Here is a 22,121-nt window from a genome sequence, read left to right as displayed (position 1 = left end):
GAATTTGGACAAGGCACTTTTGTGCTCTAGGAAACCTGATAGGACTAGCCTTCAGACAGATATTTTCAACAGAAAAATTCCTGAACCCAGTTTCTCGCATCTTGCCATACTTAAGAACTAAAACCATTAAGCTGTTAATTCCTCCTAAAGAGTAACAACCTTCTACCAAGCCGTGTGCTTGATTGCATATGTCCCTTCATCAGAATCACATATAAACTGGCCTCCCTCCCCTACCCCTTGGTTACAGTCCTCAGAGCTTTCTGAAAGACTGTCTCCTAGGTTATAGTCCTTTGTTGCTGTTCAGTCACCCAGTCTTGTCCGACTGTCTGCAATCCCATGGGGTGCAGCACATCAAGTTTCCCTGTCCTTCATGGTCTCCCTGAGTTTGCTCAAACTCATGTCCTTTGAGTTGATGATGCCACCTAACCATCTGATCCTCTATCTCCCCCTTCTCTTGCCCTCAATCCTTCCCAGCACCAGGGTCTTTTCCAATGAGTCAGCTCTTCGCATCAGGTGGCCAAAGTAGTGTAGCTTCAGCTTCAGTCCTTGCAATGAGTATTCAGGGTTGATTTCCCTTAGGATGGACTGGTTTGATCTCCTTGCTGTTCAGGGTACTCTCAAGAGTGTTCTCCAGCACCACAATTCAAAAGGCACTCAGCCTTCTTTATGGTTTAACTCTCATCCATACATGAAAAACCATACCTTTGACTGTATGGACCTTTGTCAGCAAAGTGATGTCTCTGTTTTTTAACATGCTGTCTACATTTGTCATAGCTTTTCTTCCAAGGAGCAATCATCTTTTAATTGCATGGCTGCAGTCACCGCCTGTGGTTACTTTGGAGCTCAAGAAAATAAAGTCTGTCACTGTTTCCATTGTTTCCCCATCTATTTACCATGAAGTGATGGGACAGGATGCCATGATCTTAGTTTTTTGAATGTTAAGTTTTAAGCCAGCTTTAGGTTGGCTCAATTAAAATTCTCCATTTCTTCCTTAGATAGACCATTAATTGTTAATGGATATCAAGCACATAAAACAGGCTTCATAAATTAATAAGTTTGGAAAGAGCTCATGATTTGGAGTATAAATGGGGTGGTGTGTGTGTGTATTCCACACTCCAGTTCTCAACTCTATGATCTTAATTAAGCAACCCTCCTCTGACCCTGCTGCTGCTAAGTCGCTTCAGTCGTGTCTGACTCTGTGTGACCCCATAGACTGCAGCCCACCAGGCTCCGCGTTCCCTGGGATTCTCCAGGCAAGAACACTGGAGTGGGTTGCCATTTCCTTCTCCAATGCGTGAAAGTGAAGACGCTCAGTCGTGTCCGACTCTTAGCGACCCCATGGACTGCAGCCTACCAGGCTCCTCCGTCTATGGGATTTTCCAGGCAAGAGTACTAGAGTAGAGCCCCCCTCTTCTGATGGAAGATCAAGTCAGTACTGTTTGTTACTTAGTGAAGGATAGACTGAATCATTGTAGCGAAAACTCCTTAGTTGCTTTACTGGTCCTGGTTTCACCAACTTGGTTTCCAGTTTCAAAGTACTGGGTAACCAACTAGTCCTTGCCCACATTAATGAAGTGTCACAGGGGCTTATCTCCCAAAGTCATCTGCTCCCGTGCCTCCCTTATAAGGGTAAAGACAGTTTTAAAGAGCTCCGCGCCCTTGCCAGATTCGATCTTCAACCCTACCACCACCCTCCCTGCGGGTGTGGGCCGGCGGCACAGCACGTGCGCTTCGCTCGCGGGCATCCTGGCGCCCAGCTCTGGGCAGCCCCGCCCGGCGTGTCGCGCCTCGCCACGTGACCCTGCCCCCTGCCATTGGCCCGGCGGGAGAGGCGGGGCCGCCGCGGAGGCGCGGGCCGGCCGATTGCGGCCTGACTCGGCTGCGGGCTGTCTCCGGAGCGGCTGGGAGGTTCGAGCTCTGTGCGCGCGGTGGGCCGGCGGGCGGGGAAGCGGGAGCTGCGGGCGTGGGCACAGCGCACGCGTGGGGAGCGGCTCCCGGATGCCGCGCGTCTGCAGGAGCGTGGCCTCGCGCGGCCTCGCGCGGCTCCGCGGCAGGTGTGCCGGGGCATCCCTGTCACGTGACCGAAGAGGCCGGGGCGCCGGGCGCGGGCGGGGGACAGGACCGTGCAGCCCAATCCTCCTCCAGGCTGGAGCCGGGAGCGCGGGGGCGAGGCCAAAAAGACGTGACTCTCAAGGGTCTGGCCTCGGGAGGCCCTGGGAGGGTGTTGGGCACCCCAGAAATTAGGGGAAATTGGGGAAGATACCCACCCTTTTATTACCATGGCAGTTAGGAGTCCAGCGCCCCTGGGAAGTAAGGTCCTGAGGAAGATGGAGGGATTCGGGACTCCTGGAGGGAGCCCAGATCCGAGCTAGAAACGATGCAGTCGGGGCAGTTGAGGTCAGAGGTCTTTGGGTTCTGGCTGCGCCCTAAATCGCAGTGGGCGCTCGGGCAAGCCCTTGCCTCTCTCTAGGCCCCCAGTTCCTGGCTCCCGTCCCCCGGCCTCGAGGGCCCTAGCGTTGTCCGAGGCCTCACCCCTCTGGTCTGCCGTAGGATGGGCCTCTCCGCCGCCGCCCCGCCTTGGGGCGCCCCAGGGCTGCTCCTGACCATCGCCCTGCACCTGGCTATCTACCTGCACCCTGCCCAGGCCTGGGCGCCCGTGCATCGGGACTACTGCGTCCTGGGCGCCGGGCCCGCGGGCCTGCAGATGGCCTACTTCCTGCAAAGGGCAGGCAGAGACTACATGGTGTTCGAACGCGCCCCGGTGCCTGGCAGTTTCTTCACGCGCTACCCCCGGCACCGCAAGCTCATCAGCATCAACAAGCGGTACACCGGCAAGGCCAATGCCGAGTTCAACCTGCGTCACGACTGGAACTCTCTGCTCAGCCACGACCCCCGGCTGCTCTTCAGACACTACTCGGACGCCTACTATCCCGACGCCAGCGACATGGTGCGCTACCTGAGCGACTTTGCAGAGCGGCTGGGGCTTCACGTGCTGTATAACACAACCGTTGCCCACGTCACTGTGAACAAGGATCGCGGGGCCTGGAATGGCCATTACTTCATCCTGACCGACCACCGGGGCCAGGCATACCAGTGTAGGTAAGGAATCTGGCTGCAGAGCTCACCTGCTGAAGCTGGGGCCTTTCTGGGAGAAAGAAAACCCATTAGTTGGCCCATAGGCGTGGGAGAAATGGGAAGAAAAGGGCATTTCAGCCCATCTTTGGCAATGATTTAGTTGCTAAGTCATGTCCAACTCTTGGGAACCCATGGACTGTAGCCCACCAGGCTCCTCTGTCCATGGGATTCTCCAGGCAAGAATACTGGACTGGGTTGCCATTTCCTTCTCCAGGGGATATTCCCAACCCAGGGATCAAACCTGGGTCGTCTGCATCGCAGGCGCATTCTTTACGGACTGAGCCAACTAGGAAGCCCCCTCCCTGTCTTTGTTCCCGCTGAAATCCAGTACACAGAGGTTCAGTTCATCCATCATTTCCCAGGTGTTTCCTAGAAATGAGTGTACCCAAAGATATTTGAAAATTCTGACCATTTCTTTCCTCCAGGATTTTTCAGTCTTAAATATTTTCACATTCACTGAAGGGCTCCAACATTGGGTAACATATTCAGCATTATCTGAGCTTATGCACCTACAAAACCCTTTTTGTAGCGCATCTCCTAGAACTTGTGTTCCCCAAAATTCATTCTGAGAAATGCTGGCAACTGTCCAGTAAGTGTTAGCTGGGCTCAGTAGGACTTCAGAACTGAATGAGAGCCAGGCACAACAGGCAGTGCTGCCAGCATTCAGCTTTAGCTTGCTTTGGCTTGGGAGAAAGCTTAATATTGTGTAGACAGCTCCAACTCAGAGTTACACATTTTACTGTGCTTGTTTAATCCTCACAAGGACCCAATGAAGGAGGTTCACTGATCCCCATTTTATGAATGACAAACTGAGGCTCAGAGAAGTAACTGGTGTTCTGTCACACAGCTAATAAGTAGCAGCTGCCACTTGACTGCACTTGTCTTTCTGACTCTGAAGCCTGTGTTCTTAACGCCCCACCAGACTGACTCCTCCTTCCTGGTTGTCAGCCTAGCACCTAGCCCCAGGCAAGTGCCCTATCACAGTTCATCTTCTCAAGCCCTTTGCCTGAGGCACAGCCTTATTCCTTGCTTGTTACAGCCTAGGGAGCAGGGTCAGTTTGGACCCTTGCATCTTAGGACTTAGAAGTGCTACAGTATAGGGGAGTCAGATGTAAGCCAGTGGACAGCTCAGAAAACAAGGTGGGGATAGGGACTGCCCAGGCCCTTTCTCCAGACCACCTGTTCCTGTTTTTGAAACTATCTTGTTATCTACTCTTTCCTCTGCAGGCCAGCAGGGTCCAGCTCCTGGCTTGCCCACCACAAGACTGTAATCCCCATCAGCAGAAAGAGCAGGACTCTGAAATTAGGCTGGGCTGTGGTCAGGTTCTAGCTCTGCTATCTGAGGAGCTATGGAGTCCATGGGCCCACTTGGAGCCAGCAGTCTTCACCTGTAACACAGGCCAAATAACACCGATGCAGACCTGTTCTGAGCTGTGAGATGAGTCAGAAAGTACTCAGTACAGGGACTCATACAGAGTCACTGCTCAGCAGATTTTGCATCTGCCAGGGAAGTAAGAAAGGGGAAAGCAGAGTGTCTAGTTTCATTTTCATGATGGAGGTGGTACTTGGTTTGGCTGCTGTGTTCAAAACTAAGTGAATTATTCAGTTTCTCATGGTGTCACCCTCTCTAGAGTCAGAAAGTAAAACTGATTCTCACATTTGGTATAATCCCAGAAAGGTGAAAACAAACAATACCCAATGGATCATTCAGTGAGGGGCTGAGGTAAAGTGTAGATACACCGGGGCAGGTCAGGAAGTAGGCAAAGGAACGAATGGCCTGCTTACTTTAGGAGCTAGCAGGCTGGGTGGGGCCGGCAGCTGGGCGGCAGGTCCAAAGAGGGATTTTTTACTTAGTGGTCTCATAGCTGAGAGGCTAAGCCATCCTCCCTATGTCCCCCACTTGCAGCGTCCTTCTTGTGGCCACCGGCTTGTCGGTCCCCAACCGGGTGGACTTCCCTGGTTCTGAATATGTGGATGGTTATGAGTCCATGTCTGTGGATCCCAAGGACTTCGAGGGTCAGAATGTGCTGATCCTAGGCCGGGGGAACTCGGCCTTTGAGACAGCAGAGAACATCTTCGGTGTCACCAACTTTATCCATATGCTGAGCCGCTCCCGGGTCCGGCTCTCCTGGGCCACCCACTACGTCGGAGACCTCAGGTATGCTGGGAGATGTGTGTGTGCCATGCTGCCAGCCCCTCTAGAGCTGCCCTTCCCCCCGCCTGACTCAGCGCCCCTGCCCGAGTCTCCCTCACCTAGCACAGACCCTTGTCTCTCTCTCTCCTGACATGCACTTGGGGCCCCAGGGCCATCAACAATGGCCTGCTGGACACCTACCAGCTGAAGTCCCTGGACGGGTTGCTCGAGTCCGACCTGACAGACTTGGCCATCGTGAAGGACCACAAGGGCAAGTTCCACATCACTCTGAAGCTGTTCGTGGAGGAGTTCTTCAACCAGAGTTCCGAAGCCATCCCCCTCCCCCAGGACAACAATGACAACTTTGCCATGCGCGTGGCCTATGACCGGGTCATCCGCTGCCTGGGCTGGAAATTTGACTTCTCCATTTTCAGCAAGTGAGTCCAAATGGAGGGGAGGAACTAGATCTCTCAGCAGAGCCCTCTGGTTCAGGCCCCGGGCGGACAAGGAGACACTGGAGGGCCTGAATGGACCTTCCTGTCAGGTCACACAGGGACCCAGAGCCCAGGCTCCAGTCAGGCTTGAGTCCTGGCTGTGCCCCTGCCCCACCACATCTTTACCCTGAAGGTCAGTTATTCTGTCTGTTCAATGGACATGATCATACCTGCCTTCTAGGGTTGGGGTGTGGTTTAAATTAGCTCAGTGCCAGGCCTGTAAAAAGTGTTTCATACACAGCAGTGATTTTAATTCACAGCCCTCTCCACTCACAGGTCACTCCGACTCTCTTCAGGGAGTGAACTCAGCGAGAAATATCCCCTGGTCAGAGCCAGCTATGAATCCAAAGGGAGCCGGGGCCTCTTCATCCTGGGGACTGCCAGCCACTCAGTGGATTACCGGAAATCTGCTGGGGGTTTCATCCATGGATTCCGATACACAGGTGAGCCTGGCAGAGAGGGCCACTGTCCCTAGACAGAACCATCCCTAGTGTTTGTAAACACATGCCTTATTCCCTTAGAGCAGTCTTAAAAGGATTGCTTATCAGCAATTCATAAATTGCTGATGTCATAAATTCCCATCTGAGGCAGACAGCAGTGGGTTTTCATGGTATGAGGGTATGTCTAGAGCAGGGGTTCCTAACTCCTGCGCTATGGACCAGTGTCAGTCTGTGGCCTGTTAGGAACCAGACTGCACAGCAGGAGGTGAGCGGCTGGTGAGCGAGCAAAACTTCATGTATGTTTATAGGAGCTCTCCATCGCTCACAGTGCTGCCTGAGCTCCGCCTTCTGCCGGATCAGTGGCAGCATTAGATTCTCATAGGAGTGCAAACCCTACTGTGAACTGTGAATGCGAGGGATCTAGGTTGTGTGCTCCTTATAAGAATCATCCCAAAACCATCCCCCTCCCCGCCTCCAGTCTGTAGAAAAGTTGTCTTCCATGAAACCAGTCCCTAGTGCCAAAAAGGTTGGGGACCACTGGTCTAGAGAAGTCCCAGATAAGGTGTAACTTGGGGGTGCATGCTCCATGCGTCAGCCCTGTGTGGGTGAAGTACATACACCGGCAGCAGTGCTGAGCCTGGGAACAGCTCACCTGGGGGAACAGCTGGGTGGTCTCAGACTGTGAGGCTCCCTAAGCTCCCTAAGCCTGTTGACCCTCCCCTGACACAAAGAGGTAAATGAGGTGAACTCTCTTCCCCGTGGGGCCATGGTAAGGACTAAATAAGGTAATTCCTGGAGGCAGTGCACCTGGGAAGCGTTATGTACACACAAACTCTTTGGGTACCAACAAATTTCATTAAAAATGGCACCTAGATTATCTCAGCTCTTTTTTTAAAACTCTTGGTACCAACGGTGCTGGTTTTCTGCACTCTGGGTAGCCCATTGGATGGGTGCTTTATTGCATGATGAGTGTTACATAGGCCAGTTAATTTGACCATAAAAACACCGTAAGAGTCCTCCTTCCTGATGTTTCTGCATCTAATTTGATGCCTCACTTGCCTTGATGCTAGTTTCTGCATTTCACTCTCCTTCTGGTTTGGCATGGAAAGATAATCATGTTTTGCTGATTTCCAGATGATATATTTTATACCCTGTGCGTGCTGTCGGGGAAGAAAACCAAGGAGAGAGTGTTCGCTGTCTGTTTACCAAAATACTTGCAGACTGCACACACACAAACACACACACACGGAATAAGAAGAGTCTCTTCTCCAGCTGTGTCCCCAGCAGGAAACCCTCCTCACATTTCCGTGCACTCCACCCTCCCTGTACCCGCTGTCCTGGCAGGTCCTGCCCCTTCTCTCTTGCCTCCCCCGTCCCCTGATCTTTCTCCAGATCACTTTCCTTTTTTCTTTTTTTGACTGTGCTGGGTGGGTTTTCATTGCTGCGTGGGCTTTTCTCTAGTTGGAGCAAGCAGGGGCTACTCCTCTAGTTGCCCTGTGTGTCTTCTCATTGTGGTGGCTTGTCTTGTTGTGGAGCACGGACTCTAGGGTGTCTGGGCTTTAGTAGATTGTGGTGGCTTCTCTTGTTGTGGAGCACAGACTCTAGGGTGTCTGGGCTTTAGTAGATTGTGGTGGCTTGTCTTGTTGTGGAGCACAGACTCTAGGGTGTCTGGGCTTTAGTAGATTGTGGTGGCTTGTCTTGTTGTGGAGCACAGACTCTAGGGTGTCTGGGCTTTAGTAGATTGTGGTGGCTTGTCTTGTTGTGGAGCATGGACTCTAGGGTGTCTGGGGTTTAGTAGTTGTGGCTCCTGGGCTCTAGAGCACAGGCTCAATAATTATGGCACACATGATTAGTTGTTCCGAAGCATGTGGGATCTTCCCAGACCTGGGATCGAACCCGCGCCTCCTGCATTGGCAGGTAGATTCTTTACCACTGACCCACCTGGGAAGCCCCACCTATCTCACATTCTTAATCCTCCCAACAGCCCCATAAGACAGATCTTGTTATTTCAGTTCCCTTTTTCATAGAAGGAAATGGGGGCACAGAGAATGTAAGTCACTTATCCGAACTCACCCAGCCAATGGAAAGCAGCGGTGGTATCTGAATCCACACCTGTCTGACTCGAAGGCTCCCAGCTCACCACTGAGTTTCAGGCAAATGGGAAACAGTTCTGGGTGGACAGGCCACTGAGACCTGTGGTCACTATTCCTGGCTGAGGACCCGCCTAGGGGGAGGAGCAGTGCAGCTGTACACGGTACATCCTGCCCAACCTTGCTCATCATTCAGCTGAGAAACAGGTCCCAAGGAGGGCAAGTAGCAAACAGCAAGGCACACGAAAGCCACAGAAGATGAGAGACGGTAGCTGCGGAAGGTCGGGGCTGCTGGGAGCCCTGCCCTTCCCTTTCCCATCACTCCATCCCAGCCTCGCTTGCCTGACTCGGGGCCTCTTTGTCTCTCCTGACTGGTCTTCCTGCCGCTGGTCTCTCTGGCTTCCCATCCAGCCACTCTGATACCCACCAAAACACTTGTTATTTGAACAAAAAACCTTCCAGGGGCTCCCCAGCCAGTTCCTCGGTATGGTGTCCAGAGCTTCATACAGGCCAGCACCAGCTCACCTGCCCAGCCTGCCCTCACCTCCTTTTCAGAATGCGCCCATTTCTCTCAAGGTTTTATGTCTTTGCACCTGTGCTCCTTTTGTCTGGCCCCCTGCCCCACTCCCCTAGCCATGTCATTCCTCAGCCTTTCACAAAACTCAGCCTAACCTTGTTTCCTCCAGAGAACCAGGTTTCTGTCTGTCTGTCTCATGAGGCTGAACATCCTTTCCTGTGACCGTTGGCAGACCGAGTCTCTTGCCACGCGAATTGTCTGTGTCTTTGCCATTATTGGATTTGGGTGTTGTGTTGATTCATTTCGAGGAGGCAGGCAGCTGTGTGGGGTGGCCCAGTGTCACAGCTGTGTAAGGGCAGCCCCAGGTCCACAGAAAATGTTCCCTGTTGTTGGAGGTAACTGTTTCTTCTCTATCCTCCCAGAAATATACAAAGCATCTCAAAGTAGAACTGAGTTTAGGTTTTGGCTGTGAAGGAGAGGGAGCCATCAGAGGTTCTCCATCAGGGAGTCTCCGACAGACATGGGGGCTATAGGGAGACGAGAGGTTGCAGAGAAAGGCTCTGGGCCTGGTGTGGACGTGTCGCATGTGCGGTGACAATGGCAGGACTTATACATGCAGGTGGCCTAAAGCAGAAGCAGGCAGTCTCAGGCCTGGGGACAAGTCTAGCCACGCCCATTCATTTTGCGGTCCTCTCTGGTTGCTGTCCCACCAGAGGAGAACTGAGTCACCTGACAGAACCCGCCAAAGTCAGAAACACTTCCCCTCCAGCCCTTCTCAGAAAACCTGTACGACCCTCCTGTAAAGGCATCTTAGAGCCAGGCACACGAGTGTGTCCTGAGTGCAGAGCTGATGGGGACTTTGCATCCTCCCAGAGGTGAAAGGTTACATCTTAGGGGCAGCTTGCCATTCTCCCTCTGGCCGTTTCAGTGCGTGCCGTCCACCGACTGCTGGAGCAGCGCCACCACAGCGTGGCCTGGCCCTCCACCGAGCACCCCATCACACACCTGGCCAGTGCCATCATCCGGCGCATCAACGAGGCCTCTGGGCTCTACCAGATGTTCAGTGTGCTGGCCGACGTGGTCCTGCTGAAGGAGTGAGTCGTCCTTCCCATCTCCCATCCCCATCCCTGCCAGCTTACCCCCCTGCTCCGTCTTGCTCTTCTTTTCCTGTTGCATGTGTGGAACAGCCCAGTGGTTCCTTCCTAAGAGGGAGAAGGCTGGGGACTGGGGAGACAGAGAGGGAGGGGACTGAGCTCTTCTGGGGAAAATCAACACCACGGGCTCTACTGACAGACAGATTGACAGACATAGGTATGACGACAGCTTTGCCACTTTCTACCAGTATGATCTGGGGCAAGTTAGTTAGCCTCTCTGAGCCTTTCTTTCATCTGCAAAGTAGAGCTAATAACATTGACCTTGCAGGGCTGTAGGAAGGAGTAAAGGTAACTGGTGGAAAGCCTCTGGCACTAAACACATAAGCAGTGGCCTGCAGCGATGACAGATGACCACCTGTGGGGATTTAAGAGCTCCCTGGGCCAGCCAGCTCCTTATCAAAGAAGCGATAAGCAGCAGATCACAGAGGTCACTCCCTTAGAAGGAAACCATCGGGAGCAGGGAAGGGAGTAGAGCTGGGGGTGGGGGCGGGGGAGTGTGTGGTCTGAAAGGACAAGTGGCAGGTGAGAAGCCACAGAAGGAACAGCCTTGTCCAGAGCCAGTGGGTGCAGCAGCACACCAGGTTGAGCGACATGCAGGGAACTCAGAGGTGCCTGGAGCAGAACCTCCCTCAACACCCTTGGCTCCTGTCTCTCTCACACCCATTCCCCACACTCACACCATTCGTAGATCCTGCCCACTCTACCTTCAAACTGTGTTTAGAACCTGCCTGCGTCTCAGTAGCCCCACCACTGCCACCTTGGTCTGGACACTGAGAGCATCCCCCTCCTGCACTGATATAACAGCCTCTCGCCTTGGACCCCGTGGTCTGCTCTCAACATGGTGGCCGGAATGATTCCTTTAAAACTTGAGTCACTTGGAATTCACCCCTTTCAATACCCTCTGGAGGCCCTCAACCCCAATTCCCGGGCCAGGAGACTTTCCCATCGTGGCACACATGGCCCTCCTTGACCTGCCCCCGCCGACCTCCCCAGGCCCCTCTCCTGCCCATCGCCGTCGGCTCCACTGGGGCCGCACAGGCCTCCTTCCTGTCTTTGGAGCACGCCGAGGCCTTCACTCCCTCGTAGGGCTTCTCTGACACTGGTCTCAGCCTGGCTCACCCTTTCCCCACACACCCATTCGGGTTCCTCCAGGCTTTCTGACACCTGTAAGTCTAGGCGCTAGCAGTATTCAGGTGAGATGCTCGGATCTGATCAGTCTGTATGCTGTTTGATGGCCACTTCTAGGAAGGAGAGGTGGCGTGTGCACAGCACACACGCTCCTGTCACCTCTGCCGAAGCACCCAGGGTCTCACCCCCGTCGTCTGCCCCCGTCCCCAGGAACGCCACCACCTTTGAGTATCTGGAGGAGTTCCCCATGCAGATGCTGGCGCAGCTGGAGACGATCACGGGAAGGAGGGCGAGGCACGGCCTCTTCGTCATCAACATGGAGTACGGCCGGAACTACTCTGGGCCTGACAAGGACGTCTTCTTTTCTGACCGCTCTGTGGGGCACATGGAAGACGCCTGGCTGTCCAACTTCCTCCATCCTGTCATCTACTACTACAGGCACCTCCCCACCGGTGAGCCGGGGCCCTCCTCAGACCCCAGCACCACTGCGCCTTCACGCGGTACCCTCAGCTGATGAAAGGGGGAACACCGGGGGCCCTGCCCAGAGTCTCAGTGGAGCAAGTGGTCTATGAATGATAAATGCCGTCCCCAGATTCTGACCCACAGCAGGCCACACGTGGAGTGCCGCGATCGCCTCCAGTAGTAAGAGGGACAAGTGTCGTCACTGTGTCCAGAGAAGGCTGACCTTGGAGTGGGACGGGGGGCGGAAGGTGGTCTGGAGACTGACTCCAGGAGGAACAGCAAAGGGACAGAAGCAGATTAGCCCAGGAAGGGGGCAGGAGAGCTGGGCCGTGCTCCAGGGCTGTCCTTCCCTCGCTGTGTGACCTTGCACCATTACTTAACCCCTGTGAGCCTCAGCTTGCTCGTGTGTGAAATGGGGTGGCAGTGATACCCTCCATGTAAGAGGAGAATGGATGAGATAACACAGAATGCCAGCACGGTGCCCTGTGCAGAGTAGTTACTGACAGATGGCCGACCTGGGGAACATAAATCCTGCCTCTGAACTTGAAGGGACATCACCTGGAAGAGGATGATCTAAAGTTAGGGGTTGTTCCAGAGGGCAGAGGTAGTGTCAGCGGGTAGAAGTGACAGGAACCCGGGTTCACTCTCGTAAGCAGCAGCTCATCCTGAAAGCTGCAGAGGCTGGGACAGGCCCCTCACGGTTTCCTGGTACAGGAATGGTCGGTCATGGCTTGGTACCCTGTGATGGGGACACACAGAAGGGCACCGCACCAGATAAGAAACTGGACTAGAGGGGCCCTAAGACCCCTTGGAGGTAGGACCCAGAGTCTAGTCACAGAAAGACCAGTTTCAAAGCAGCTGCAACAGACCTCAGTCTGTGGAAGTCTTAGAAGCAAACCAAGTTCAAGTGACTGGTCTTAGTTCCTCCCCCTGACATCAAAGGAGTCTGGCCTAGTCCCTCTCCTTCACATCAGCCTTTCAGACATTGGGAAGGACAGCTGACCTGGCTGACCAGAGGGGTGTCAGGAAGGTCGAGCAAAAGAGGATGGGGGGGCGGCACCCGGGTTGCAGCTCTGGGGAGGAAGCCATGCACCCGCTCTGAAGTGGTGCCCTCTCCTCCCCACAGAGCAGGAGGTGAGGTTCCGCCCAGCAGGCTGGCCGCTACCACGGCCCTCAGCCCTCCACCACGTCGTGGAAGATTTCCTGACGGACTGGACGGCCCCGGTGGGGCACATCCTGCCCCTGAGGCGCTTCCTGGAGAACTGTTTGGATACTGACCTGCGAAGCTTCTATGCAGGTAAGTTAGGTTCCCAGAAGGACAGAAGGGCTGAGCTGGAGGGTGAAGACGACCAGGTAGATCGGTGCCCTGTGGAACTTCAGGACGCACGTCTGGAGACCTACACCTGAGACGTCTGTCTCCTGTGACCCCTCCCAGTACAGCACCCCTGCAGACGCTAGCGCTTCCCAGGTGGCGCTAGTGGTAAAGAGCCCACCTGCCCACGCAGGAGACATAAGAGACGCAGATTCGATCCCTGGGTCTGGAAGAGCTCCTGGGGGAGGACATGGCAACCCACTCCCATATTCTTGCCTGGAAAATTCCATGGACAGAGGAGCCTGGCGGGTTGTAATCCATGGGGTGGCAAAGAGTTGGACACGGCTCAAGTGACTTAGCATGCATGCATGCAGACACTGAGTAAAACGTCTTTAAAGAACTTACAGGAAAATAAGGGAACCCCCCAGAAGCCAGACACTAAGAAAAACACACACACACACCAGAGAAGGTGATATCTGCTGGTCATCAGGGGTTTAGAGCCTGCATAACTGACCAGCACTTGGGGATGGAAAGGCGAGGCTGGAGCAGGGTAGGAGGTCTGTATGTGCCTACTTAGTTGCTCACTTGTGTCTGATTCTTCTATGACCCCATGAACTATAGCCCACCAGGCTCCTCTGTCCATGGGATTTTCCAGGCAGTACTGGAGTGAGTTGCCATTTCCTTCTCCAGGGGATCTTCCCAACCCGGGTATCAAACCTGCGTCTCCTGTGTCTCCTACATTGGCAGGCGGGTTCTTTACCACTGTTACTGCCTGGGAAGCCCTAAGAAGTCTGTACAGAAAACCTCAAATAAAGCCAGGGTCTCAGTGGGTAAGCTCGGAGCCAGAAAGCACTCCCAGGAGAGACAGAGGAGATGCAGGATTTCTTGCTCTGTGTAGAGTGCAGGGGGGAAAACCTCCTTTGAGAATTTCCATCCACTAGACCTCATTCATATTAGTTTGGGGCCAAAGTTCACACTGTCATCTTGGTGCAGAAATCACAAGCATCCGTGCAAGTCTTCTGTGAGGAAATAGACTTTAAAGCCAGACCTCAAAGAATTCCCACAGATAAAGTTCTCTGGAACATGAACTCCCAAGCAGAAATCAGTAACACATAAGAACTCAAATGACCATGCGGGAGTGTCAACAGAAACAACACTGTTGGATCAAACCTACAGGGACTGTATGAATTGGAGTGGTCGGATAGAAGATGTAAAGTATGTATAGATTCTGTGAATAAATAAAAAAGGGATTACTAAAAACAGAATGAAAGGATATTGAATGCAATTTTGAGAAAGGTCCAAGTAGAACTTCTGGAAATAAAAGTATCAATTTGTAATTAGAAACTCAGTGTCAAGGTTAGTAGCACATTAGACATAGATGAAAGGAAAATTGGTGAATTGGAAGACAGCTCTGATAGTCGAACCCAAAGAGGGACTTGGGAAGAGAAGTCTCATGATTCAGAGGCAGAACTGACCGAAACAAGCCAGAATTTTTTAACTTTTTTTTTTAAACTCTCTGAATTACTAGGATAGCCACTTCTTTTTTCCGTTCAGCAAATATCTGTTGAAACAGTGGTTGCATATCAGGCACTATTCGTATCAGACCAGGTTAGAGATGGTTAGTCCTTGGCCTACAGGTCAGAGAGCAAGAGTCCTTCAGCTCACCCTGAAATAAAAAATCTATGTCCCAAGGGAGATGGCTGAAAACAGTACTTGAAGTTAACAGTTTAAATGTATGTAGACGTTCCAGCAGGGGTAATTCAGAGAGCAGAGCTAAAGCAGCTTTGAAGTACTAGCATCCTACAGACTTCAGCTCTGACTGTATGCTTCCGTAGGAAATTGTGCATTGATGGTCTAGAGACCTCAGCTGCAATGCCTACCTATTTCTTGAGGTTTCAGTACAGAGATGCTGGTACCTTTCAGGGGGTATATTCCGGCCCTGAGTCATGGCTCCCACCAGTCCATCACCACAGGCCCTTTGAGCCTCCTGGCTCCTACCTCCTAGATATATTCAACAGTACAAGCCACCAAGTGTCACTGCCTTGAACGTGCAAGACTCCTCTCCCAAAGGGCTAGCTGGCAGAAGTGGGCTTCCCCTCCATCCCTTTAGCAGATATGCAGCTGCTAGTTCTGGCCCCAGATCTGCTGGGCTTCTCCGCCCCCTGTCCCTGCAGAAGGGGTGACGTATGTCATTGGAGGGGGTGCTTGTCAAGAGGCTGCCTCACTGCCCCGCTCCATCCTCTCCCATATCTGCTGTCTTCCCTGCTCAGAGAGGGTGGTTGTGGCCCATTCTGCCAAGGGCCCTCTGTACTGGAAGTCAGAGATGTGGGAAATACTGTTCCTATAGCACTCCCAGCCTGATCTCGTGTGAGCCTTATAGCACCCTTTATAATGTGCCTGTTTACTGAGACAGGAGGTCAGGATGGTTCTCTGACACGCCATCTTCCCATCCTGTCTCTAAATCCCTCAGAAGCCTGAGCCCACATCTGTTTAATCCTTTGCTTTAATTTTTTAAAAAATTTTATTTATTTTTGGCTACGCTGGGTCGTCTTTGCTGTGCGTGGCCTTCTCATTGCAGGAGCTTCGCTTGTCACGGAGCACAGGCTCTAGGCACCCAGGTTTCAGTAGATCCCGGCTCCCCCGGGTGGCTCCTGGAAGAGTAGGCCAAGGGGCTGCTCCTGAGTGGGTGAGCTCCCCCCGCCCCCACCAGTGGCGCCACACACAGCAGCATGCAGGCCCCCATCTCTGGGAGCTGGGCCATCTCTTTGGTTTGCTTTCCTCTGGAGCTTTTTTTTTTTCCCATAATGTCAAGGCAGCTCCTAGTCTTAGAACTTCAGGGAGGGATGGGGTCCACAGCTACCCAGGTCAGACTTGAGATACCCAGAAAAGTCGGCCCCCGGGCTTAGTGGCTGGAGGGAAGCAGTGAGGCCACGGGGGCGTCAGCAGCCCCTCCCCTTGCACCTGTCCCCACAGCTCTCAGCCCATCTCCTTTTACTTCTATGCAGAGTCCTGTTTCCTGTTCGCCCTAACACACCAGAAGCTCCCGCCCTTTTGCCAGCAGGGCTACCTGAGAACGCAGGGGCTCGTGGGAACTGAGAGCCTCCGTCAGCACGGCGTGGAGAGCGGGCTCCTGTGGGACTCTGCCACCATGGGCCAGCACCAGGGGGCCAGCGACCAGCAGCCTGGCGACCACGGGCCAGGAGGGCACTCTCTGGCTCCAGGGCCTCCGGTCTCACCTTTCAACAGCAACAAGGAGGAGCTCTGATGGGCGGCTGCTCCCCCTAGGCTCACAGTCAGCCTTCCTCTTCCCCGCAGTTTCGTGCTCCCACGTGATTGCCAAAGACCCCCCTCAGATCATCGCGGTGACCGCACCAAAGCCACACGGAGGACACAGACAGGCTGAAGGGCGGCCACACGGTGATCTCCCCTCCTGTTTGGTTCAGGGATTTCTGGGAAGAGGCGTCCAGGGACAGCATCTTCTGCCAGATGGAAGGGAGCCACCTTCCACGCCAGACTTGTCTGCAAGCCAGCCATCACAAGCACCAGGCTGGCCTCAGCTCCGTCCCCTTCAAGTGCCCAGTGTTCCTCTTCTGAGGCCCCTGGATTCCGCCTACCCATGGAGCGTTTGACAAGTGCAATCCACCCTCATCTTCATACGGGTTGTAGCAGGCACTTTAAGACAAAGGCTCTAAGGTCCTCCACCAAGTAGGGCAGGTGGGCCCGTTACCCCCTGATGAAAACACCAGCTGAGAAAGGTCAGGTGATCTCCGAGGTCCCAGCCAGGAGTCTGGGAAGCCCTAAGGCCGGCCCTGCTTCACCATACTGCCTCTCCCCGCCCCATCTCTGCTTTCAGAATCCCAGTGGGGGCAGAGAGAAGACAGCTCCCTGCAGGCCATATCATGTAGGCGGGTCTCTGCCAAGCTGCTCTCTCTCCAGGCCCGCCCTCCCTGACTTGCCTTCCCCCTGTGTTCTCCTCTCTCTCATCCCATTCCCCTGCCCTCTGGCATTCCTCCTGGCCTCTGCCCTGCCAGATCAGGTTTTGTGAAATGGTCGCCATGCTGGCTATCAGTGGGGATTCTCTCGGAGGTGATTCACCCCACTGTTCCGTACAGAGCCCAGCTCAGCATGGGCAAGAAATCATTTATAAATGAGTTTGTTAGATAATGCTGATGAATGTAGTTTCTGGTTCCCTGAGCTGTTCTGGCTTTTTTATTGTCCCTCCTCACCAGGAATCTGCCCCTTCTTACTCTCTCATCAGGTATTTGAGTCCCATTGATGAGTAAGCCATGGGAAAGCATTTGTGCAGAAAATAATCATGGTGGTTTCCTCAAAAGCCCGGGATCACAGGTGATAGCTTTCTCACTGGTTCTTACCACTAAGTCCTTCATGTGTCCACTTAGAATGGCAGGGACACAAGCTTTCCAGATCCGCTGCCCTTTACTTGGAACAGCTTCTTCATGACGGCCAGGTCCAAAATCCCTTACCCCCGGCACTGCTGTCTGTGCTCCAGGTATCTGCAGTCACAACAGTGAGACTCCGAAAGCCTGAGCCTGTCAGGGAGGAGATGTTTACCCCATGGCAAGACTTGGCATAGTTTGCAGAGAGCTGAAACTGCTCAGTGAAGGGTCTCTCCCTAATCCCAGGGTGTTGAATTTGCTGTATTTCATACTGTTTACAGGTAAACCAAAATTGGGTCCCATTAGTCCACCCTTCCTTTTCCTAAACTTTTTTTTTTTTAATAAATATTTTGGGATATCCCTAGTGGTCCAGTGGTTAAGACTAGTATGAAAATAAATTATTTAATTAGGACTGTACCCATATTATCAAATCCTGTTACACAAATCTCACCTACCCAGTTACTAAAGGCTGGTTGAGCCCCTGGTTCGAGGTACTGTAACGAATTGTTGACTGACGCCTAAGTATGTGACATCTGCTGCTCTTTCCGTCATGTGCCAAGTTCTTAATTCCATAAAAATATCACCAGCCTTATTTGTGTTTAATAAGACATGGTTCAGCTCTTACTCGGCCAATGAGACACACATTCCCTGGTATTTTCCCTGTAAATTAATTAGTTGGCTTCAGAGAACTACTTTTTCCTGTGAAGATCGTTGCTGCACTGGCTGGAGTCCTGTCTACATCTCGCTTGCTTCTAGCAACCCACCCTCCCCAGCCCCCGGGGCCTTCTTTGTAAATCCTGGCCCCTGAGTGCCGTTGCCTTAGGCATGCCATCTTTGCTGTCTGCTATCTTCCTATTGTGTTGTATGGACTCACGTGTCCTCCTTCATTGCCTCAGTTTCTTTCCTTGTCAAGTTTAGACAGCCCTCTAGCAGATCTTGTCATTTCCAGCCAGATCAAGTCCCTCTCCTAGCTAAGGCATGACTTCATCTATTCATTGTTTTTGAAAATATTATAAAGTTACACATGCAAAACAGACAGATCAGTGAAAATCAATAGGCCAGAAGTAGAGCCTGTTCTAAGATGGAGGTGTTTTTTAAAGGGAATCACAAACCAGTGGAAAAGATTGTACAGGAGTGTGCAATAAATGATGTTGGACTGGAACTTTCCTGATGGTCCAGTGGTTAAGACTAAGTTCCCAATGCAGGGGATACAGGTTCGATCCCTGCTCAGGGAACTAAGATCCTGCATGCCCTGGGCATGGCCAAAATTACGTAAGTAAATAAAAATGATGTTGGACCAATGGGCTACTAACTTGGGGAAGAAAATCAATCTCATTTAGACCCCTATTTCATATTATACTTCAACATTAATTTCAGAATAATTTTTCAAAGCCATATAGAAACTAGAGGTGAAGAGGAGGTACTATAATAAAAGAAACGACTTTCCAAGTTTAGAAGCAACAGAGTAATTCCCCAGGGGAAAAGGTTTAACATTTCTAGGTACAACCATCCTGCCTGACTAATATGCCTATTTTAAAGAAAATGATAAATATTAAAAGGCAAAACGCATGGGCAAAAATAATTATGGCAGAAAACAACATACATAAAAAATAAGCAAATTATCTTTTATATTAAGAACAGAATGAAAAGAGAAAAATGGAGAATAGTTATGTAAACTATGGTACATTCAGCCCATGAATATTAAACAGCCCTCAAAAACTAAAAAGTGGTAAAAGACTACATAATATTGATGCAAGTACATGTGTGACAAAGCTAAAAGAATCAGGATATGGAAGTGTTCCAACTGCTTGTAACTATATAAAAATAGAAAACCATATACAAGGGAAACTGAGGTTTTAGGTTTGCAGAGCTTTTTTTTTTTTTTTTCCCCCTCTTTTGCCCAAATTGGGATTTATACTCCATGGTGAAATAAATTCATTTATTTTTAAAAATCATCTCTGTTTTTGGACTGTAAAGTTGCTGGGGGCAGGAGAGGCTGGGAGCCCTTGGCAGGGCGTGGGCTCTGCCCCCCGGTCCAGGTGGTGCCACTGGTGTCATCTGTTGGCCCCAGTTGAGAAGACACTGCATCGGGTGTCGGGGGAGAAAATGTGTTCGGTCTAGAGAAGGGAACTTTAAGTGTTGTGTGCTCCTCTCCTAGACTCTTTGGACTGATAGACCCAGCTGGACAACACCAGTCTCTGGAAGACTCTTCCCTCCCAAGTGACAAGAAAATGAATGTAATCTCAGGGTTAATATGAGCCCAAAATTCCTTTTGCATGATAAAAGTGGGGTGTCCCTAAAGCCTTCCTGGAAATCAACTCACCAAAAAATGAATTTGTCTGCTAAGCTCATCATAACACCTAATCATTCATTGAGCATTCACTATATGCCCAGAACTGGTGGTGGTGACTTTAAAGGTATGTCCACAAATTATTGGATACTTCTCCCTCAAAGAGGTGGAGCTTAACCCCCTCCTCTTGGGTGTGGGTTGGACTTAGTGATTCATTTCTAGCAAACAAAATACAGCAGAAGTGACAAGATGTCATTTTCAAGATTAGGGTATAAAAAAGACTGTGACATTCATCTACCAAGAAACTGTGCTTTCTGTCTCTCTCTAGGAGTTCCTTGCTCCGAGAGAGGCCACCTGTCATGTTGAATTTGAAAGGACATCCAATGTGGAGCAGCCTATGTGGCAAGGAACCAAGCTCTGCCCGCAGCCATATGGGTGAGCCTGGAAGCGCACTGTATCCCAGTCCTAACTTTGGATGACTGCAGCTCTGGCCAGCAACTCACACACAGCCTCGTGAGAGACCCTGAGCCAGAACCACCCAGCCAGAATCAAGAAGCTGCTTCCTGTTTGCTGATCCACAGAAACTTCAAGATAATGTTTGTTTTGAGATGCTGAATTTGGGGGTTATTTGTTACACAGCAATAGACAAGTAACACATGCATGAAATAGCTTGCTACATTAATTGTCACCACAACCCTAAGAGGTACTAGATATCACTCTTCCCATTTTACAGATGAGGAACCTGAGGCAGAAACCCATTACATAGCAAGTCAGTGATGCGGTGTTTCAAAAATCCACCTCCTCTGAGCCATCCTCTAAATATTAAACCATTAAAGCAATCAGAGTCGGACACGACTGAGCGACTGAACTGAACTGAAAGCAATCATCTCCTTATCACTGACCCTATGCGATTCCTTCATGTGGACACTGGGTTATAAGAAGTCAAGAGAGCAAACAGTTACCAAACCTAGAAAACTGTGCCCATAGGAAGGAAGAGAAGTGCTGAAATGCTGATTCTACAAAAGTATCCTCAAGAAGAGTATGAATCCACTCCACCAAACCAGACATCCTGTGATGCAGGTAGGATGGGATGACTCAAGAGAAGAGGACAGCTCCGGAGTCCAGAGTATCAGCCCTGATGAGGCTTCAGCCTCAGGATTCTCGGTTCTCTGATCAGTCACAACATCAGCCTCCAAAGCCACGTTGGATTCTTCCCTAGAAAAGCAACAAGAGCCTGCATCATTTCCCTACAGATGCTTATATTTTTAAAATATGGTAAAAATGCTGACTGGGGAAAGGTTTTTGTCAGGCTGTGGGCTTTAAAAAAAAGCACTGACTTCAGTCTGGCATCCCAGACGGAACATAAATCTGCTACAAAGTAAGTCGATGGGCAGATATATGAGATGCTTTAGCCCAAGTATTTAATCCAAGTACATCATATGACTGATCCATCAACCCCAAAATAAAAAATGGCATCCAGCAGATGTATTTAAGCAGGGAAGAAAGGACCAACAGACTGTCTCACTCCTCCTGCAAGTCTACATGAAGAAGACTGATTTGCCTGCTCTCCTGGAGAAAGCCCCAAGCTTAATGCCAATTGCAAAATCCTTCAAAAGTCTGTCACCTGTTTTTTCAATCTTTTTGAAATATTCCATCTCAGACCAGTCTCTCAAATCATTCCAAATCATATAAATTAATTAGATGCAGAAGAGTGCCACCAACAGAAAAAAATGGCAATGTAGTATCAAAATGTTCAGTGTGTTACAATCCATCATTGTAGGTTAGAAATAGAGCAACTACAAAAATGTATGAGATGAGCCCCTTAACCCTAGCCATGTTTAAGTTTAAAATAAGTCAGTCTACCAGGAGAAGGGGCACCCTGAAGCCTCTGCTGTGAGACGCCATGGTAGAATAAAGATGGCCGAAACTTCTACAACAGGACTTCCCCAGCAGTCCAGTGGTTACGGTTCCACGTTTCCACTGCAGGGGGTGGGGGTTCAATTCCTAGTTGGGAACTAAGTTCCCACATGCCATGTGGCACAGCAAAAAATAAAATTAACAATAATAATAAAACTTATACAACTCCTATCAAGATGTGAGGTCTGGGGGTCTTCCCTGGCAATCCAGTGGTTAGGACTCAGTGCTTTTATTGCCAGGGGCCCCGGTTTGATCCCTGGTTGGGGAACTAATTTCCCACAAGCTACACAATGCTACCAAAAAAAAAAAAAAAGACTAAATATTTACAATAAAGCTACCTCTTCAAAGAGTATTTACACACTATGTTTTATTTAAAGATAATATGAAAGACATAGTAGAACTAAAGGGCTACGCATACACCTCCTGGGGCCAGTCTGCCTGGGTGAGTCCCAGCCCTACCATTTGCCTGATTCATGATCTAGGGTAAGTTATTTATCCTTTCAGGACCTCAGTTTCTCTCCTATAAAATACAAAATGCAACTGTAACAGTATTTTGCTATAAAAGGCAACTAATAACAGTATTCTGCTTACTGTGAGGATAAAATGAGTGGAAATATGAAAAGTGCTAGAACATTTGCAAGTCATGTGTTA

General features: G+C 51.0%; 1 protein-coding gene across 2 annotated transcripts; it reads left to right on the top strand.

Moving 5' to 3' along the window:
- On the top strand, positions 1,602–18,589 carry FOXRED2 (FAD dependent oxidoreductase domain containing 2). Of its 2 annotated transcripts, XM_018048284.1 has the most exons (9): positions 1,602–1,908; positions 2,551–3,099; positions 5,042–5,293; positions 5,440–5,706; positions 6,040–6,206; positions 9,739–9,904; positions 11,303–11,544; positions 12,681–12,851; positions 15,872–18,589. In XM_018048284.1, exons 2-9 carry the CDS (start codon positions 2,552–2,554, stop codon positions 16,129–16,131), a joined length of 2,073 nt encoding a protein of 690 aa, XP_017903773.1. In that variant the 5' UTR covers positions 1,602–1,908; position 2,551; the 3' UTR covers positions 16,132–18,589. The 2 variants fall into 2 exon arrangements, with proteins under 2 accessions (XP_017903773.1, XP_005680716.1); XM_005680659.3 differs by having other exon boundaries at positions 1,602–3,099.

Source organism: Capra hircus, chromosome 5, assembly GCF_001704415.2.
Source record: "Capra hircus breed San Clemente chromosome 5, ASM170441v1, whole genome shotgun sequence".
In the NCBI taxonomy this organism is placed as follows: domain Eukaryota; kingdom Metazoa; phylum Chordata; class Mammalia; order Artiodactyla; family Bovidae; genus Capra; species Capra hircus.
Note: the sequence above shows the minus strand (reverse complement) of the source record. Positions and strands in the feature narration are given on the sequence as shown.

What these genes read in the sequence shown, in the direction of transcription:
- FOXRED2 (XM_018048284.1), top strand. Translation starts at nt 2,552, where the DNA reads ATGGGCCTCTCCGCCGCCGCCCCGCCTTGGGGCGCCCCAGGGCTGCTC. An exon ending in CCATGGATTCCGATACACAG is followed by an intron (nt 6,207 to 9,738) that starts GTGAGCCTGGCA and finishes TGGCCGTTTCAG; the next exon opens with TGCGTGCCGTCCACCGACTG. An exon ending in CTACAGGCACCTCCCCACCG is followed by an intron (nt 11,545 to 12,680) that starts GTGAGCCGGGGC and finishes TCCTCCCCACAG; the next exon opens with AGCAGGAGGTGAGGTTCCGC.